Below are 15,903 nucleotides of genomic sequence, written 5' to 3' on the forward strand. Positions count from 1 at the left end.
CCCCCTCCACTTTCCATTAGCATGGGGGTGAGTAGATAGAAGAACCAACTTTTTATTTTTGGGTGAGTTGTTCCTTCAAACACCAGGAATGTTTATATGTATGAATGTCCATTACAAAGGGTAAATAGCCTTTCTTACAACACTTTTTCTCACACTGAAAATTGGTCAGAAGTCTAAAAGGGAAAACGTAATGGAGTCAGTGTCAATAAAATTGTATGAATTTCCAGCTGGGGTTCTGTGCTACAGCTGGATAAGTTAAAACAATGCAGTGGAAATGATATTTAAACTATTTAGTCGTCCAGCAAATATCAGTCAAATAAATGGCAGAATTTTCCTGCATGCACGTTCCCTGAATGCGAAGTGGCAGTTGCACTCGTCCTTCTCAAGTTATCAAAAGTAACACAGGTTCTTACTTTAAAATGATGGACGCTAGATGAATATTTAAGTAGGAACTTGTCGTTCCCTCATTTTGGTGACTACTCTCCTCCAAATATTGCACAAAGGCTGGGGTGGTATGAGGTACTTCCCTAGTCAGTGTATTACCTGCAGTAGATGACCGTCAGCTCTCCCCCTGGGTTGAGAAGAACACATTCTCTAGCCTTCTTTTAGATGGTTAGAATATGTCTTGCTGTCAGTACTGTTATAGGCAGCACAATGCTCTGCTTCCCTGTCGGTGCCACAAGACAATATAGTGACAGACTTTTGGTGAAGCTCTCCCTGACATCTTCTACTGCAGTGAGACACAACAGTCACTATGTTACTTTTCAGGATAATTTAAACAAGTGCTCAGTGATAAGAGTACACTGTGAATACAGGGCGTTAATATTAACCACAGACAAGGTAAAACACAGTACAGGAAAACGGCCAATGGCAGAGGGAAGCTATAATAAAACACAAGTGTCACCATCAGAAAAGCTAAGGATGAACAAGATGTGTTTCAGTTTTTTTTTTTTTTTTTTCGGTCTCCCACCGACACTGTAGACCCAGCAGATATTAGCATATTCTTGAAGCTGAGTAATTAATTCTTATTGCTTATCAGTCTCTGTGCGTGGAGGTGGTGAACACAAACAACTACTGTCCTGTGCTGGTGAATCAGCTCACTACCGTGCATACTGGGAGACAAATGACACATGGCTCAAGCAATCAGTGATGGCTTCAAATTGTATTTCAATTTGCTCGCAGAGACGGGAGATAAGCTCAACAATAAATGGGGCTTGGCCCAGTTTGACCCATGGCCAGGGGCTTTGAGTTCTACGTCACCCTTAGCCTGAACCTCAGACTCATGAGCTTTGCTATCCACAAAATGGCTTATAGAACAACAGCTTTGATATACTATGATGGTTATTTTTCAAACAACGGGGTGTGAATGGTTCCAGACATCTGTTTTTTCCCAGCAGCATTAACAGCTAATTGAAATGTTCTTTTAAACAGAGAATCTTTACAAAATCCATAATCTTTTTTCTTTCTTTTTTTTTTTTTAAAGCCCTTATATTCTTAGTTCTGTCTGCAGAAATACTGCTCTACAGAAAACACAGAGTGAAAGTGACTCAACAGCGGTGGCTACCGAACCTGTTGTCTCTGTCAGGGATGATTTCATTTCTCTCTCGCTTCTCTCCCAAGACTCACGTAACCCACCTTTGCTCATTGCACTCTTGCGGTCTGAAATGGGCAACGGAGGGAGCAAGGAGGGGGAATGCAAAATAACTGTTGCCTTGACTACTGAGCGTGGCTAGTCACCAGTGAGCAGACCCAAATCTCAGGACAGGATTAAAACTCATCCCAGCTCCCTGTCTCCAAATTTAAACCTGCGAAAATGAAGTGATTATAGTGCGACCTCTCCCGTTTAACGTTGGCCTACTGATGCCGCTGTCTTGTAAAAGCCGCCCCTGGTTGGTGCTCATGTCATTGGGTTGGCTATGATACAAAGTTATAACTAAGTTTCTAAGTATCGCATTAGAAAAGGTTAATGAAAACTTCCTCTATTTTGCAAAAAAATGTTTTTACACTGTGTGTCTGTGTGTGTGTGTGTGTGTGTGTGTGTGTGTGGTACAATACAAAGTTGCTGGAGAACACATTGTTTGGTAAAGTTCTTATGTTTTGATATAGTGCACCAGGTCAGTACATCCTGAAAACTGTTTTCTATGCTGCTGACTCGATGTCATTAGTCAAAATCAACCAAAACAGAGGCCGGAAACAAAAACCCTCATGCTTTTTAAACTTATTCTTGTAATTCTCAAAGATCCACACACAAACAGTACATGCACACATACCACTGACACACCGCAGATCTTGCAATAGTACCTTTTGGATGAGAAGAAAGGATTTGTGGAGTATGAATGTGCCGCTGAAAAATCTGCAGGCAGTGTGCGTGACACTAAGTCAAGCATGAACCAAGAGCTCTGTGATCCCCTTCTTCTGTTCAAACACAAAGCCTTCAATCTGGATGTAGAGCTTTTTAAAAAAAAAAATAAATAAATAAATAAAATCTTAAAACCTCTGCTCTGTCTGGCCAAGTTGTCATTGGTAGTGGTATCAATAAATCCATCAATTCACACCAGTGCGTTTTAATTATTTTTGTGCTTTAGGGCAATCTCTAAAACGCAGGAGAAAAACACATTTCCCTGTGTGTCCCAGCTACCTCAGCCTGTAGACTTCCAGTTCCTCTGCAGCCAATCATTCTGCTGTGAATCATGAATCAAGCTGTGTGCGGAACATCATTTATATGAAAGTCAGAGCTGCACTTCCACTGGGATATGAGCACAAATGGCAAGAAAATGTGGCACTGGGCAAACGTACTGTCGTCGTCTCCGTAGAATTCTTGCATCGTTCTTCAGTGACAGTACACATGTGCATCTGTCTATACGTTTCCAGCCTCAGTGCGGAAGATTCATTCACGTTTGGTACATATGAGATTTGTTTGGAGATGTGACATTTGCTGCACACTGATTTTTGTCAAGATGACACGATATCAGTTAAAACCGGCTGAGCTGGCTGGTTTGTAATGTTTCCCTTCTCTTCATTCTAACAGTGACCTGAAGCGCAGAGTCAGTATTCTTATCGACGGTTCCCTCATCATTGCCCAGGTCAAGCCGGAGGATGCTGGGAAATACACCTGTGCTCCTAGCAACAGCCTGGGCCGACCACCGACTGCCTCTGCCTACCTAACAGTGCAATGTGAGTGTCCTGCTTTTTTTCCCCACAGTTTTCTTTTGTTGTATGTGATCAGCTTCTGTCCTGTGTGGGTTCCTCTTTATGCCCATTGGTTTGGGCCAAAGCCAAGGCCACCTCAACACTGTACTATTAATACATAATTCCAACGGGCTGAACGTTACAGCAAAGAAACACAGTGTTGAACTGCTTTTGTTTAAAGGGGCCGCTAGAATCCACAAAAACTGAAAGTTCCTTGTAGTCACTTTAAGTACATTTGCTATGAGATACTTTCACTTTTACTAGTCATATTTTTACACTTTTCTTTTTTTTTTTTTACAATACTGACCTACTAAGATCATTACTATTAACATACTTTTTATGCTGCTATGTTGTGTTGTCATTGGAGAGTTTGGGTTTCTGGCACAACTTCACCTGCTTTCCAGGTGCATGTAGAAGGAAAAAGTCTGAGGAGGTCAAAAAGCTCCAGCAACACTCGAAGCGCGTTAAACTTTTTTATTATTAGACCATTGCTTTTAGGCTTGAAATGCAACAGTTTGAAAAAAATAACCTGAAAAAATACCAAATGCAGTTTTTAAATGATCATTTTGTTTATTAAGGGAAAAAAGCTATCCAAACCAACCTGACACTATGTGAAAAAAAGTGATTGCCCCCCCTTGTTACACCATGAATTAACTGTGATTTATCACGTTTTGGAAAGCTGAGTCCAATTTCACCAGCTCCACCCAGGCCTGATTACTGCCAGACCTGTAGAATCGACAAATCACTCAAATAGAACCTCTCTGAAGACATAAAGTAAGCTAAATTATCTCAAAAAGCAACACATCATGCCCCGATCCAAACAAATTCAAAAACAGATGAGAAACATCATTGACATCCATCAGTCTAAAAAGGGTTACAGAGGCTGTTCTAAAGCTTTGGGACTCCAGCGAACCACAGTGAGAGCCATTATCCACAAATGGAGAAAACATGGAACAGTGGTGAACATTCCCAGGAGTGGCCAGTCAACCAAAATGACTCCAAGAGCACATCGACAACTCATTCAGGAGGTCACAAAAAAAGACTGAACAACATCTAAAGCACTGCAGGCCTCACTTGAGTGACTCAACAGTATGAAGGAGACTGGGTGAAAATGGCATCTTTTGGGAGAGTTCAAAGGCGAAAACCACTGCTGACCAAAAAGAACATTTATTTACCATAAAATATCTTGATGATCCCCAAGACTTTTTGGAAATCATTCTGTGGATTGACGAGACAAAAGTGGAACTTCTTGGAAGGTGTGCATCCCATTACATCTGGCGTAAAACTACAACAGCATTTCAGAACACATGTCCAACATGGTGGTTGTGGTGTGATGGTCTTGGGCTGCTTTGCTTCTTCAGGACCTGGACGACTTGGCGCAATTGATGGAACCATGAATTCCGCACGCTACCAGAAAATCCTGACGGAGAGTGTCCGACCATCAGTTCATCACCTTAAACTCAAGCTCACTCGGGTTATGCAGCAGGACAATGATCCAAAGCACACCAGCAAGTCCACCTATGAATGGCTAAAAAAAAACAAGTGGCCTAGTCAAAGTCTGGACTTCAGTCCAATTGAGATGCTGTGGCATGACCTTAAAGAGGCCATTCATGGCATCACCCCCCAATGTGGCTGAATTAAAAACAATTCTGCAAAGAATAGCGGGCCAAAATTCCTCGACTGCGATGTGAAAGACTCATTGCCAGTTATTGCTAACGCTTGATTGCAGGTGTTGCTGCCAAGGGTTGCACAACCACTTATTAGGTTTAGGGGGCAATTACTTTTTCACATTGGGCCTGGTTGATTTGGACAGCTTTTTACCCTTTACACATTAAATCATCTTTTATAAACTACATTTTGTATTTTCTCAGGAATCTGCAAGGGGGCAAGTACTTTTTCACAGCATTGTAGCAGTGTCTGCAATATTTTTATTTAAATTCCTAACAAAAATTTCAGCGAATTTCCCTAGAGTGAAACCAGAAGGCTCAAACCCCTTTGGTTCTCTGGATCAGTCATTGCACATACCTTTTTATTTCATATTTCTTTCATTTTCACAGAGTGCTTGAAAAAAATATAAAAAAATGATGATGTGGTTTTTGCTGGGGTGTGCACCAAACAAGCATGTTCCCTTCCTTCTAGAGAAAATGATTTGTAGTCCTGGGCACTTCTTTATAATCACAATGCTTCATTTATAATGCTATGTTGTGACACAATTTACCTTTGTCAAAAAAAATGCAGCTCCTGGAATTAAAATATTGTATTTGATAATATTTCGATTTATTGTGCAGCACTAGTTTATACTGTAAGGTCACAACAGATTTGTGTCATTTATCAGCCTCCTGTGGTGATGATGCTTCAATAAGCACACCAGAAGGAAAAAAAATAATAAAAAAAATGATAAAATCATGTATCTGTTCTGCGAGATGAGCAAATTGATACATCAAAACACTTTCTTTTCTGGATTGGCCTTTTAGAATTTGGCTGAAAATGTATTTTGAGAAAACGATTTGTATCTTAATTAGCAAGTTTAGGTTTAAGTGTTCTCGGCGCTCCGGAGAGAACATTAGCATCGTTTGATGCAGCCTCCCAAAGCCTGGCCACTGGAGTCGTATATAAAACTTCTATCAAATATTAAATAGTTAGACTTCAAAATAAACTTCGACAGCTCCAATAATATCTGTGAAAAAAAACAGAAAAAAAAAACTGAGAGGCTTCTGCTGAAGAAAGTGGGACATACTCTAACATTTAACACTTACTAATGTGGTGTTTTGGTATGTGCTCTCTACATCGCTGCATGACTGTCCTGACAAATTGTAGCTGTAATGGAGTAGTGGCTCAGCAGTATGATGTGTGAAATGACTAATCCCTATCTGTGTACTATGTTTAGAAGGGACCCCGGTGCTAAACAAAGGCTTATGGAAGTTTCCAGTCTGTAGCAGGAGTGTCAAATCTGACTCTGCTGTAGAGCTGCATGTCCAGAAACCGTATTATTTAGGTGGAAAATGCACTCGGTCCTTCCATCCTCTGCACTGTGGAATCAATTTGGACACTCCACTAGTCCCCGGGCTAACACTGTTCCACCTCCCAGCCAAACACCTAATCCCACCAAACACCCATTTGCTTTCTCAAATACACTTTTCTATTTTGCATATGTTTACTTTCTCCCTCCTGCCTCCTCCCTCTCCCCTGCCTCTCCCTTCTCTCTCTCGCCTCATCTCTCATTTGCGCCCATTTATGTATATATATTCATATGCACACCAACACATCTCTCCCTCCCTCTGTCTTCATCATGGGTTGCCGCCTCCTTATTCTCTCCTCCCGTAAAACACTCACTGGGTCTATCAGTCACTCAGAGCTCTGGGAAGACGACGCCTGGTGAATTTGTCACTTCGCAGAAGCATCTGGCTCTCGTTCGGAGCAGACAGGCGGAGGCAGGACGAGTTCTGAGATTTTAGCTGCGGCGACCGGCCACCGGCAGTAGTCAAGGCAACAGACATTTTGCATTCCCTCGCGCTCCTGCCTCCTTTGATGGCTGTACATTAGATTGTGGTGTATGTGTGTCTGAGTGTGTGCCTGTGTGTGTGTGTGTGTGTGCACACGCACGTGATGAGCAGAGGCAGGCAACACCAGTTGTGAGAGGGAGGGAGAAGTGAGAGGGGGGATTACATCATCGCTTTAAGACCAGGGACTTTTCTCTGTCAGACTGCAGAGGGCTCTCTCTCTCTCTCTCTCACTCCCCCTGTATCTCTCTCTCTCTTTCTCTCTCTCTCTCCCCCTCTCTGTCTTTCTGTCCCTTTCTTTCCTCTCATTCTCATCTGTTCCTTTTGTTCCCCCTTCCCACTTATCTCTTTCCCTCAATCCTCGACATTCGCTCTTCTCCATTTGTTTCATGCCCTTTCTCCCTCCTCTGCCTCATTCTGTTTAAATCTCTCTCCCACAGTCTCCTTTCTGTCTGTCCTCCCTCTGTCTTTCTCCCTGAAAAGCCTGCCAGTGAATAACTTCCCTAAAGCATTTTTGCAGTGGGAACCAGCGTGTTGTGAGTGATAGCGCTGTCTGAGGGCTATATTTAGAAAGTTGGCTGATATTCTTGTCTGTGGTGCTGGTGGCGCTCCTCTGGGCTTTTTGTGGCACAGCGCCGCCGGGCCGGCGGTTAGGACTTCGGAGGGCATTGGTTGTAGTACAAAGTTGTTCCAGCAACAGTGCGGTCGATCGATCTCTCCCTGTAGGTCAGTCCAACTACCGCATCATGTCACCATGTCACGCACCCATCCGCTCACTCATTCACTGTCTCACTCTCTCATCTCGTCTCATCCCCCCTTTGTGATGCCAGATGATTGCCTTTCGCTGTCTTTTCCCAGCCTGATTGTGTTCACACTCACACCGCCTCATCCTTCTCTCTCCTCCACCAGCTCCTCTCTACCTTACGTCATCCAATCACATCTCTCTCTCTCTCTCTCTCACCTGTTCTCATTCCCACGCTCGGGCTCAGCCTTGCTCGTCCTTCCTCCATTGCTCTGCTGATAGCGCCCACCCCTCCTCCTCCTCCTCCTCCGCTTCCTCCTCCTCTCCTCCTCTCCCTCACACCATTTCTCCTCCTTATCACCCTGTGCCTACTTTGAAGCTCTCCTCCTTGACCTCATTTAAGCACCATGCTGCTCTCTCCCCTCCTCAGAATTCAGGATTTAGGAAGGAGAACTTTTAGAACCCCTCCTCCCCTCCCTTCCCTTCCCTGCTCTTTGCCCCCTTTTTCCACCAGATGGACTTCCTTTTCTTCTTGCCCTAAGGGAATAGCTCGATGATATCAGATCCCACTTATTTAAGACTTGAAATATGTGGGTGAAAACATAAAAGGATAGCCACTACTGGGGAGCCAATATCGTGATGAAACATATCAGAGCTGATCTGATTAGAATGATGGAGACGAGGAAGGTCAGGTTTAGTGTGATGTAATAAAGTTGTTTTATGCATTGTCTATAACTAAATGTGCTTTTCATGGTATAAAAACAACAGGATATACAGTAACAAATATGTTTATGTCAAGGACCATCATGGAGCGTAACTATCTATGGGGACACACACTGATTTTGTAAAAAAAATAAAAAATAAAACCCTTGTGGTCCTTGGGTGCTACATTAAAAGTGACTACAGTATGTGTTTAGAGAGCTGGTTCCTCCAAAAATGAGAATTCAGAATTGTTTACTCACCCACCTGTCACGTAAAACACAACAAAATCAGTGCTGCAGCATTTTCAGAAACAACTGAAGTAGCTTGGGACTTGTTTTAAAACGATGAACAAAGAACAAATGATAAGAAATGGTTCCATGCAGCACCTCCAGAGTAATCCAAGTCTCTGGAAGCACACAAGATAGTACATTCATTTGAAAAGACATTATTTCCCCCTTTTGTATGCTCTAATCATCAATGTAGTTGTAAAGCTAAAAGTGTTAGTGCATGCTCATCCGAAGTGGGTGCGCAAGCTCGAGCGCACGTCGAGGGTGTAAATAAAACCTTTTTAAACTGAAATTGGGAGCTCTGGGCTTCCGGGGGACTTGTATCACTCAGGATGTTGGGGCATTGGGCTGATTTGCATTTTGTACCGAAGTTGTTCAGGAGAATCTGCACCATTTTTTTGCGTGTTTTGTGGACTACTGCACTTCACATGACTTTCCATCAGACTGGACTGCTCATGATGCACTTCAGATTACTGTTTTAATGGCTCCCTCCTGCTGCACCAGTTTTATTTCCTTGCTTTGATTAAGACATTACAAGTAAAGAAAGTTTATTTTGCATCACATGCTCTCCCTGTTTTTAAAACCCACAGAATATTGCAATTGAAAACCTTCTTGTTATACCACTCTGGGAGAAATTGGGACCGTTTTAAGCACATTATGATAGTGTAATGTAATTTATCATTTAGAAGGACACCACCTCCCAGAGACTGTGTGAGTTTGCACTCTTCTCTACACAGCTATCACAATCTCCAGGTACCAGGTTTCCTGAGCTACCATGAAATGTTTCATCGCTCAGTTTTCTCTCCCCGTGTTTTTCATCAGATCCTGCCCGCGTGGTAAATATGCCATCAGTCATCTACGTGGCCATTAGTCTGCCAGGCTTCATCCGCTGTCCTGTAGATGCTAACCCCCCTGTAACTCTGGTCAAGTGGAAGAAAGATGGCCTCCCTCTCCGGATAGATAAGGTGAGCTGGTGTGCAGCTTCGGTTCTGCTCACTTTACCTCAGGGTGGAAACAACTGCGTCATTTGGTGTTGTCGGTTTACAGCAAAACATTACTTTTTCTGACGAACAATCCATGACGTCCATCCACAGTACCCTGGCTGGAGCCAAATGGAAGACGGGAGCATCCGTGTTGCAGAGGTGACAGAGGACTCTCTCGGCACCTATTCCTGCATGCCTTACAATGCCCTGGGTTCCATGGGATGGTCCCCTCCCGCTCCCCTGGTGCTAAAGGTACTCCCACACTCACTGTGCATTTAAATTAGCCCAAAATAGCACAACAGCTGTGAGGCATCCAGGAGGCCTCAGCAGCTCATGGCTGTTTTCACACTGCAGGACCCACCCAAATTCTCAGTGGTTCCTGGAGGGGAGTACCGGCAGGAGGCTGGGAGAGAACTTGTCATCCCCTGTGAGGCGGACGGAGACCCCTTTCCCAACATCACATGGAGGAAGGTAAGACACACCCCTGTGTGTACTTTAGCTGCCACGTTTTATGTGTAAGGCTGTGTTTTATTCACTACCTCATGTTGTTAAATGTTTTCCATTGAGAAATCTTCATCTCTAAATCCTATATCTGTAATGGGTGCTCAGATTCTTCATTACTCCAACAACTGTGTGTCATTTTAGTGATTTTAATCACATTTTAATGATGCCTATAAAATATGTAATCAAGGGAACATATTAGATTCTCTCAATTGTTTGTGTAATTGTGAGGCGTGTTTAATCATGCCCATTGACTGTTGTGTGTGATTAGCTATTGTTTTTTTTCTCCCACTTATGAAATTCATAATTCATCATTCTGTGTGATTTGATGTCAGATGCCAAAAGTAATATCCCTGTTGTAGATGAGAGCTGGTAAAATGTCCCTACTGTATGTGTGGCCTGTATGTCTTTGAAAAGCTGTTAAGTTTGAACTGCATGTCCCAACCAATGGTGCGCCTCTCTCTGCCTCTCTCTCATTGGCTGACCGTGTCTTCATGGCTGGCTGGACTGCAGGTAGGGAAGCCCAGTAAAAGTAAGCACAATGTTCTGCCCCGAGGCAGCTTACAGTTCAAGTCACTCACAAAGGAGGACCACGGGGAGTGGGAGTGTGTCGCCACCAACGTTGCCACGAGCATCACTGCCAGCACGCACGTCCAAGTCATAGGTACCCAACATGTACACAAACACACACACACACATGCAAATATAGAAACCTACATTGATATATACATCAGTCAGCTACAACATTGACTGAGAGGTGGAGCGAATAATTGATCGTCTTGTGACAGTGCAATGTTGTGCTGGGAAACTTTGGGTTCTGGCATTTATGTAAGCAAAAGAACTGTGGAACTTAGGCAGCGCTCTCATGAGAAGAATAAACAAATACAGTACTATGATTCATCAAATACACAGTCGGTCAAAAAGTCTGAGACCACTAAAACACAGATTATTCCCACATCTGCCCTGAACGTAGCACCGCCCTCTCTACTGCAAATGACCACTTCAGCAATCCGAGTGTATGTTGTGGCTGATCAGCCTCAATTCCATCAGATTCTCTTTGACAACTGTAGTAACTGATGGTTTACTAAGCTCTGCCTTTCAAGCTTTTTCCGCTTTTCAGTCGTTTTGGGACAGATGTTATCATCTGTTGCGGAATCACCAATTAGCGGTGCTGCTCAGTGATGTTTTTTCTTGATTAACAAAGTTGAGTCTCCAAGAGGAAACCTGTTTGGAACAGATGCTTACCTGTGTAGTAACAGAGGCGACAGGATTGGTAGTACTCATGGTTTTACTGTGGCACCTGTCTACTCTTCACAGTCCAGACACAACGCTGCAAGAGTTAAAAAATTATCTTGTTCTAGAATGAATGATAAAATGCTGAACTTTTGAAATATTGAGAAGTGTTGTGCTTCATCGTAGAGAGTTGGACCCAAAAGCATACAATGAGTAACATCACAAGTAATTTCACTAGATGGCGATATAGCAGGAGCCATGTACCGTGTTCTTAGTGACTAAATAATCGGGCAGCAGGTAGCGTGAAGACCAGTGGACCACCAGCCTGCTGCAGGTGCGTCTGTGTCAGCAGCTCTGGTGAATGGAAAGCTCCGCCCAGCCTCTCAGTGCACCTCTGCAGGCAAAACAGAAAGCAAACACCAAAACACAAAATATCCCAAACAGAATGTGACAGAAAGCCTCTGTTAAATGCCCTCACTGCCCTGTTGTCCATCTTGGTCCTTGCTGAGCACTGCACTTTCTCTTTGGATATGAGCCAGTCCAATAAGAGCAGGGATTGAACTAGCTCCTGATGGTTTCTTGTTGCTTTGACTCTAAGACAGTATAACTGGAAATGAGGAAAACTGCATATTAAGAATTTTGGAGGAAAAATGGTTCCAAGCAATTTTACTTTTACTTACATTGATTAATTGTGTTTGGCAGGTAACACCTACACAAAAAACTTATTTTGGGCTCCATTTTTCAAGATTTAATTATTCACGTAGCCTAAAAGGTTTCTTTCTTTTTCTGTTGTTTCAGTCATTGTCGTTTTTTCAGTGTGTTTCTGGCTGTTTAAAACACATTAGTGGGTCCAGCTCACACTAAATATATTTGACAAGTGAAATGAATGTACTGTATCACAGCAAGGCTACACAGTGACTCATGTGCCCTTTTAAGAACACCTTTCTCACTGCCTCTCTCCCTGCAGGCACAAGCCCCCACGCCCCCACCAGTGTCCATGTGGCAGCGTCCTCCACCTGGGCCAATGTGTCCTGGGAGGCAGCCTATGACGGAGGCTTCCCACAGACATTCTCAGTCTGGTACGGCCATGTGTGAGTCATCCCTGCATGCTTTGCTTCCTGCTTTTTTTCTTCTTCCGATACTTCCTCTGTTGTTCTAAAAAATGTCTTTTCCAGGGTTGTGTTCAGAACAGTTGTCAAAACGTAGAGATGGAAATGCATGGAGATCCAGTGTGAGTGAGTTTTCATCTCTAATATGGTATCAATGGAGGAACGGATAAAAACGGTTGCAACTAAACTGAACATGACCCAAAGTTGTCTGTCCTGCTGCTGCTGCTGCTGCTTTGCCGCTGCTTGATTTAGTAAAAGGCCTGAGTTTAATGTCTCCTTTATTTAATTTCTTGGGGTTTCAGCCATGTGTAATCTCAATAATTCTGTCATTTTTTCAGTTGTTAATATGTGAAAAATGCGTAGAATATAGTGTATAATATAGGTGTAGGTGTTTCTCTGGTGGTGCTCTTGCTGCTAATCCTACATTGGGATGTGAGGGATGTTTAATACCTATCAAAGTGTAGAAAATCCAGGTCTACGAACAATCCATCTGCATTTTGGCTAATAGGTGTGTGAGCAAAATGGCTCAACAAAAAGATTGGTGGATATCACTGATGCTATGATCTACCGGCATATACCCAATCTGAATATTTGAAATGGTTTCAATTCTCATTTTCTGCAGTATTGAAACACAGGATCAGGCTATGTTTTCTCACTCAGACAGCGAGTTAACAGATCGACTGCTACTGTGCCCACATAGACTGGCCTCCCCGTACTCTTCTGACTGTGGAAAGAATTAAATTAACTCAAAGTTTCATGCTGCAGCTAATCCAGTAAATAAAGAATCAAGCAAAACCTTTTAAATACATGCAAGTGTTGCAGTGCCTTGCAGACAGTGTACATTTATTTGTTCAGCTGATTCTTTAACTGTGGCCTTAGATTTGTTCCTTCTTTAACAACAAATGTTATCGGTTTACTTCACATGTAGGCGACACACTTAATAGGTAATATCATTGTCATGCATCTCAGTGTGACCCTGTTAGTGAATTAAAGTAATGACTACAGTTGGGTTTTACTCTTAACAGTCAAGCTCCAGCTCTCGTTTCTAATGTACTAACCTACCATGAGGAACTTTTAACTGGTTATGGAATGGTTTCAATTTAAAACTAATACCTCTAGATAACCTACATAAGCAAAAAAGCCATGGTCAACAAAAACACAAGTTACTTATGGCTGCTTCAAGCTTCTTAACATGCAGCAGCACTGCATGAGCACATGCAAACAGTAAAATTAAAAAAGAGAAAAAGAGCTTCCACATTCTGCTGTGCTGCTCATATCCAAACTAAATACTACAGTATATAAACTGCTTAATTAGGTATGGTTATACAGCACCATTGTATAGGCCACTCCACACAAAGTGATGAATAATCATCCTTACATATTTAAATCATTACCCATCAATTTTGATATACTGTAACTCAGTGGTATAAGCACTGGAAACAAAGGAGACTGTCAACGAGAAACTAACCTGCTGGGCTCTGTCTTGCATTTCCTGTTGTGTGTGACCAGCTCTGATCTCAAGGGTGTTATAGATTGTTTCAAAGCAGGAAAGGAGACTATTTACAGCACTAAACACCATCCTGCATGCAACTGAGGATCCCAACAAAATATTTTTATCAAGAAAACAATATTACTGTTGAACCAAAGCTTAGGTACAACTATAAACAGCCAAACTCTTTTTTTTAATACAACCCATCATGCTTTATTAAAACAGTGTAGGGAACAGCACCAATAAAAAAAAAAAAAAAAAGATCAGATAGCAGCTTTAATTAATGATACACTGACAGAAAACATCAGTGAGTGATGTGAGCAGAGCAGTCTTGGCATGCATCCATCTCAGATGTTCCGTGTCTCCAAAGTGCTGCTATTGGTTTAAAAGTGCTCTTAAATGTCAGTGTTTTGTTCATGCTGTGGATGTGGAGTAGCGTTATAAATCATGTCCATTGTATTGATTTTTTAAAAATATTGTCTAAAATACAGCTGGGTATTATTCCTAATATTTTTCAGGACATTTAATGGTAAGCTGTGGCACAACATTTTCTTACAGCTTTTTTGCCAGTCCTTTAAACATATTTTACTGAAACTATAGCTCAATTTCTCAAAACTCTAAACACAAAACTGAGATCAAAACTCCAAAAATTAAACACTGCATACAAATCCATGTTCTCTTTTCAAATTGGATTCTTTACACCAAAATGATACAAACAGCCAACAAAATAATTGTATATATTGGCCTCATTTTACAAAAATGTATAACATAGTGAAGAGTCTTTTCCTTTTCCTTCTTGCTTCTTTAAAAAAAATATATGTTTTCGTCCCGAGACAGGTCGAAATTGTGTGGTACATACAGTATAAACACTGGTGCTGTATTGTACAGTAATACAATACAGTGAATGTCACAAAACTATTGCATTGACGCAATCGTTGTATCCAAATAGACAATACACAATGATTGTTTGTCTGTCCAACATTTGTCTATCCAATGTGTTCTAACTGGACAAAACTCAGCTTCCAGTAGTCAAACTGTTAAGTTATAGGTTAAAACAAAAGTTGCCAGGATTTCATTAGTAATGTTTATATTTACAGCAGGAGTGTTGCAGCTGTATGTACATTTTTTTTTTTTTTTTGCCTAATTTGGTGAGGGTGTGGTCAACGCTGAATGTGTGGCATTGGCAAACAGCAAACTGCAAAGCTGAGCGCAGCATGGGCTTTTACCATCACGTGTTGTGGATGACATGAAAAATGATTAATTATGTTATATTTTAATCTGCTGACCTGTGTGACAATATTGATGCTGAAAAAAAAAGATTTCTGTGTCTTAAACTTTTTTTGTACCATCAACATGAATCAAAAACAAAAAGGGGGGGCGGGCACTCCCATGATCTTTTATCAAATCTTTCCTGTCTGTCCACTCACCTCTCATCTTGACTCCGGTGCAGGCTGAAGAGGGAGCATTTAGGTCCACATGACTGGCTTTCCATACCCGTGCCTGGAGGCCATGACTGGATGGTGGTGCCCGGCTTGGAGCCAGAGACAACATACCAGTTCAGCGTTCTGGCCCAAAACAAGCTTGGCACAGGCCCCTTCAGCGAGGTTGTCACTGTGAACACACTAGGTGAGTATGGCCAGAGCTGCTTGACTGGAACAAAGGGAGGCATGCAACTAAAATGAGCAGAAAGCCTGTTACTTGGAACAGAAATCATTCAGAAACTCTGCTATATCTGCGTCTTTTCCATATTTAAGTATTTTTCTGATTCTGTATGATTCATTTACATAAATCTTTAGTATTTCCATATGAATAATGTGACACTGAACAAGGAAGAACAATGTTGGACAGCTATGTAAAGTGTTCAGGTTAATATAAATATAAAAGTAGGCCAGTTCATGAAAGACATTCCAACATAACCTTAGCACCACAGTGGTAGAGCAATGATTTTAGGCAGGTCTTTGCCATAAATAAAGTCTGATATGTTCGGGCGCCCTGGTCAGTTAGTAGAGCATGCTGCCCATGTACAGAGGCTTGTCCTTGCCGCAGTGGAGCCAGGGTTCAAATCTGACCTGTGGCCCTTTGCTGCATGTCATCCCTCCTCTTTCTCATTCTGTTGCCTGTCTATCTTCACAGGAAATAAAGACATGAAAAAGTAATAATCATAATCA

General features: G+C 42.1%; 1 protein-coding gene across 4 annotated transcripts in view; it reads left to right on the forward strand.

Moving 5' to 3' along the window:
* Nucleotides 1-15,903, forward strand: part of LOC119031861 (protein turtle homolog B-like) — a 138,044-nt gene that overhangs the window by 80,974 nt on the left and 41,167 nt on the right. For 2 of the 4 annotated variants that reach the window (XM_037120620.1, XM_037120622.1), the window contains exons 7-13: nt 3,029-3,174; nt 9,243-9,385; nt 9,515-9,655; nt 9,758-9,874; nt 10,418-10,568; nt 12,105-12,228; nt 15,186-15,361. In XM_037120620.1, the coding sequence (XP_036976515.1) occupies nt 3,029-3,174; nt 9,243-9,385; nt 9,515-9,655; nt 9,758-9,874; nt 10,418-10,568; nt 12,105-12,228; nt 15,186-15,361 (998 nt within the window). The remainder of the gene's footprint in view (nt 1-3,028; nt 3,175-9,242; nt 9,386-9,514; nt 9,656-9,757; nt 9,875-10,417; nt 10,569-12,104; nt 12,229-15,185; nt 15,362-15,903) is intronic. The other 2 variants (XM_037120621.1, XM_037120623.1) reach the window with 1 other exon arrangement.

This window comes from Acanthopagrus latus, chromosome 13 (genome assembly GCF_904848185.1).
Source record: "Acanthopagrus latus isolate v.2019 chromosome 13, fAcaLat1.1, whole genome shotgun sequence".
Lineage (NCBI taxonomy): Eukaryota > Metazoa > Chordata > Actinopteri > Spariformes > Sparidae > Acanthopagrus > Acanthopagrus latus.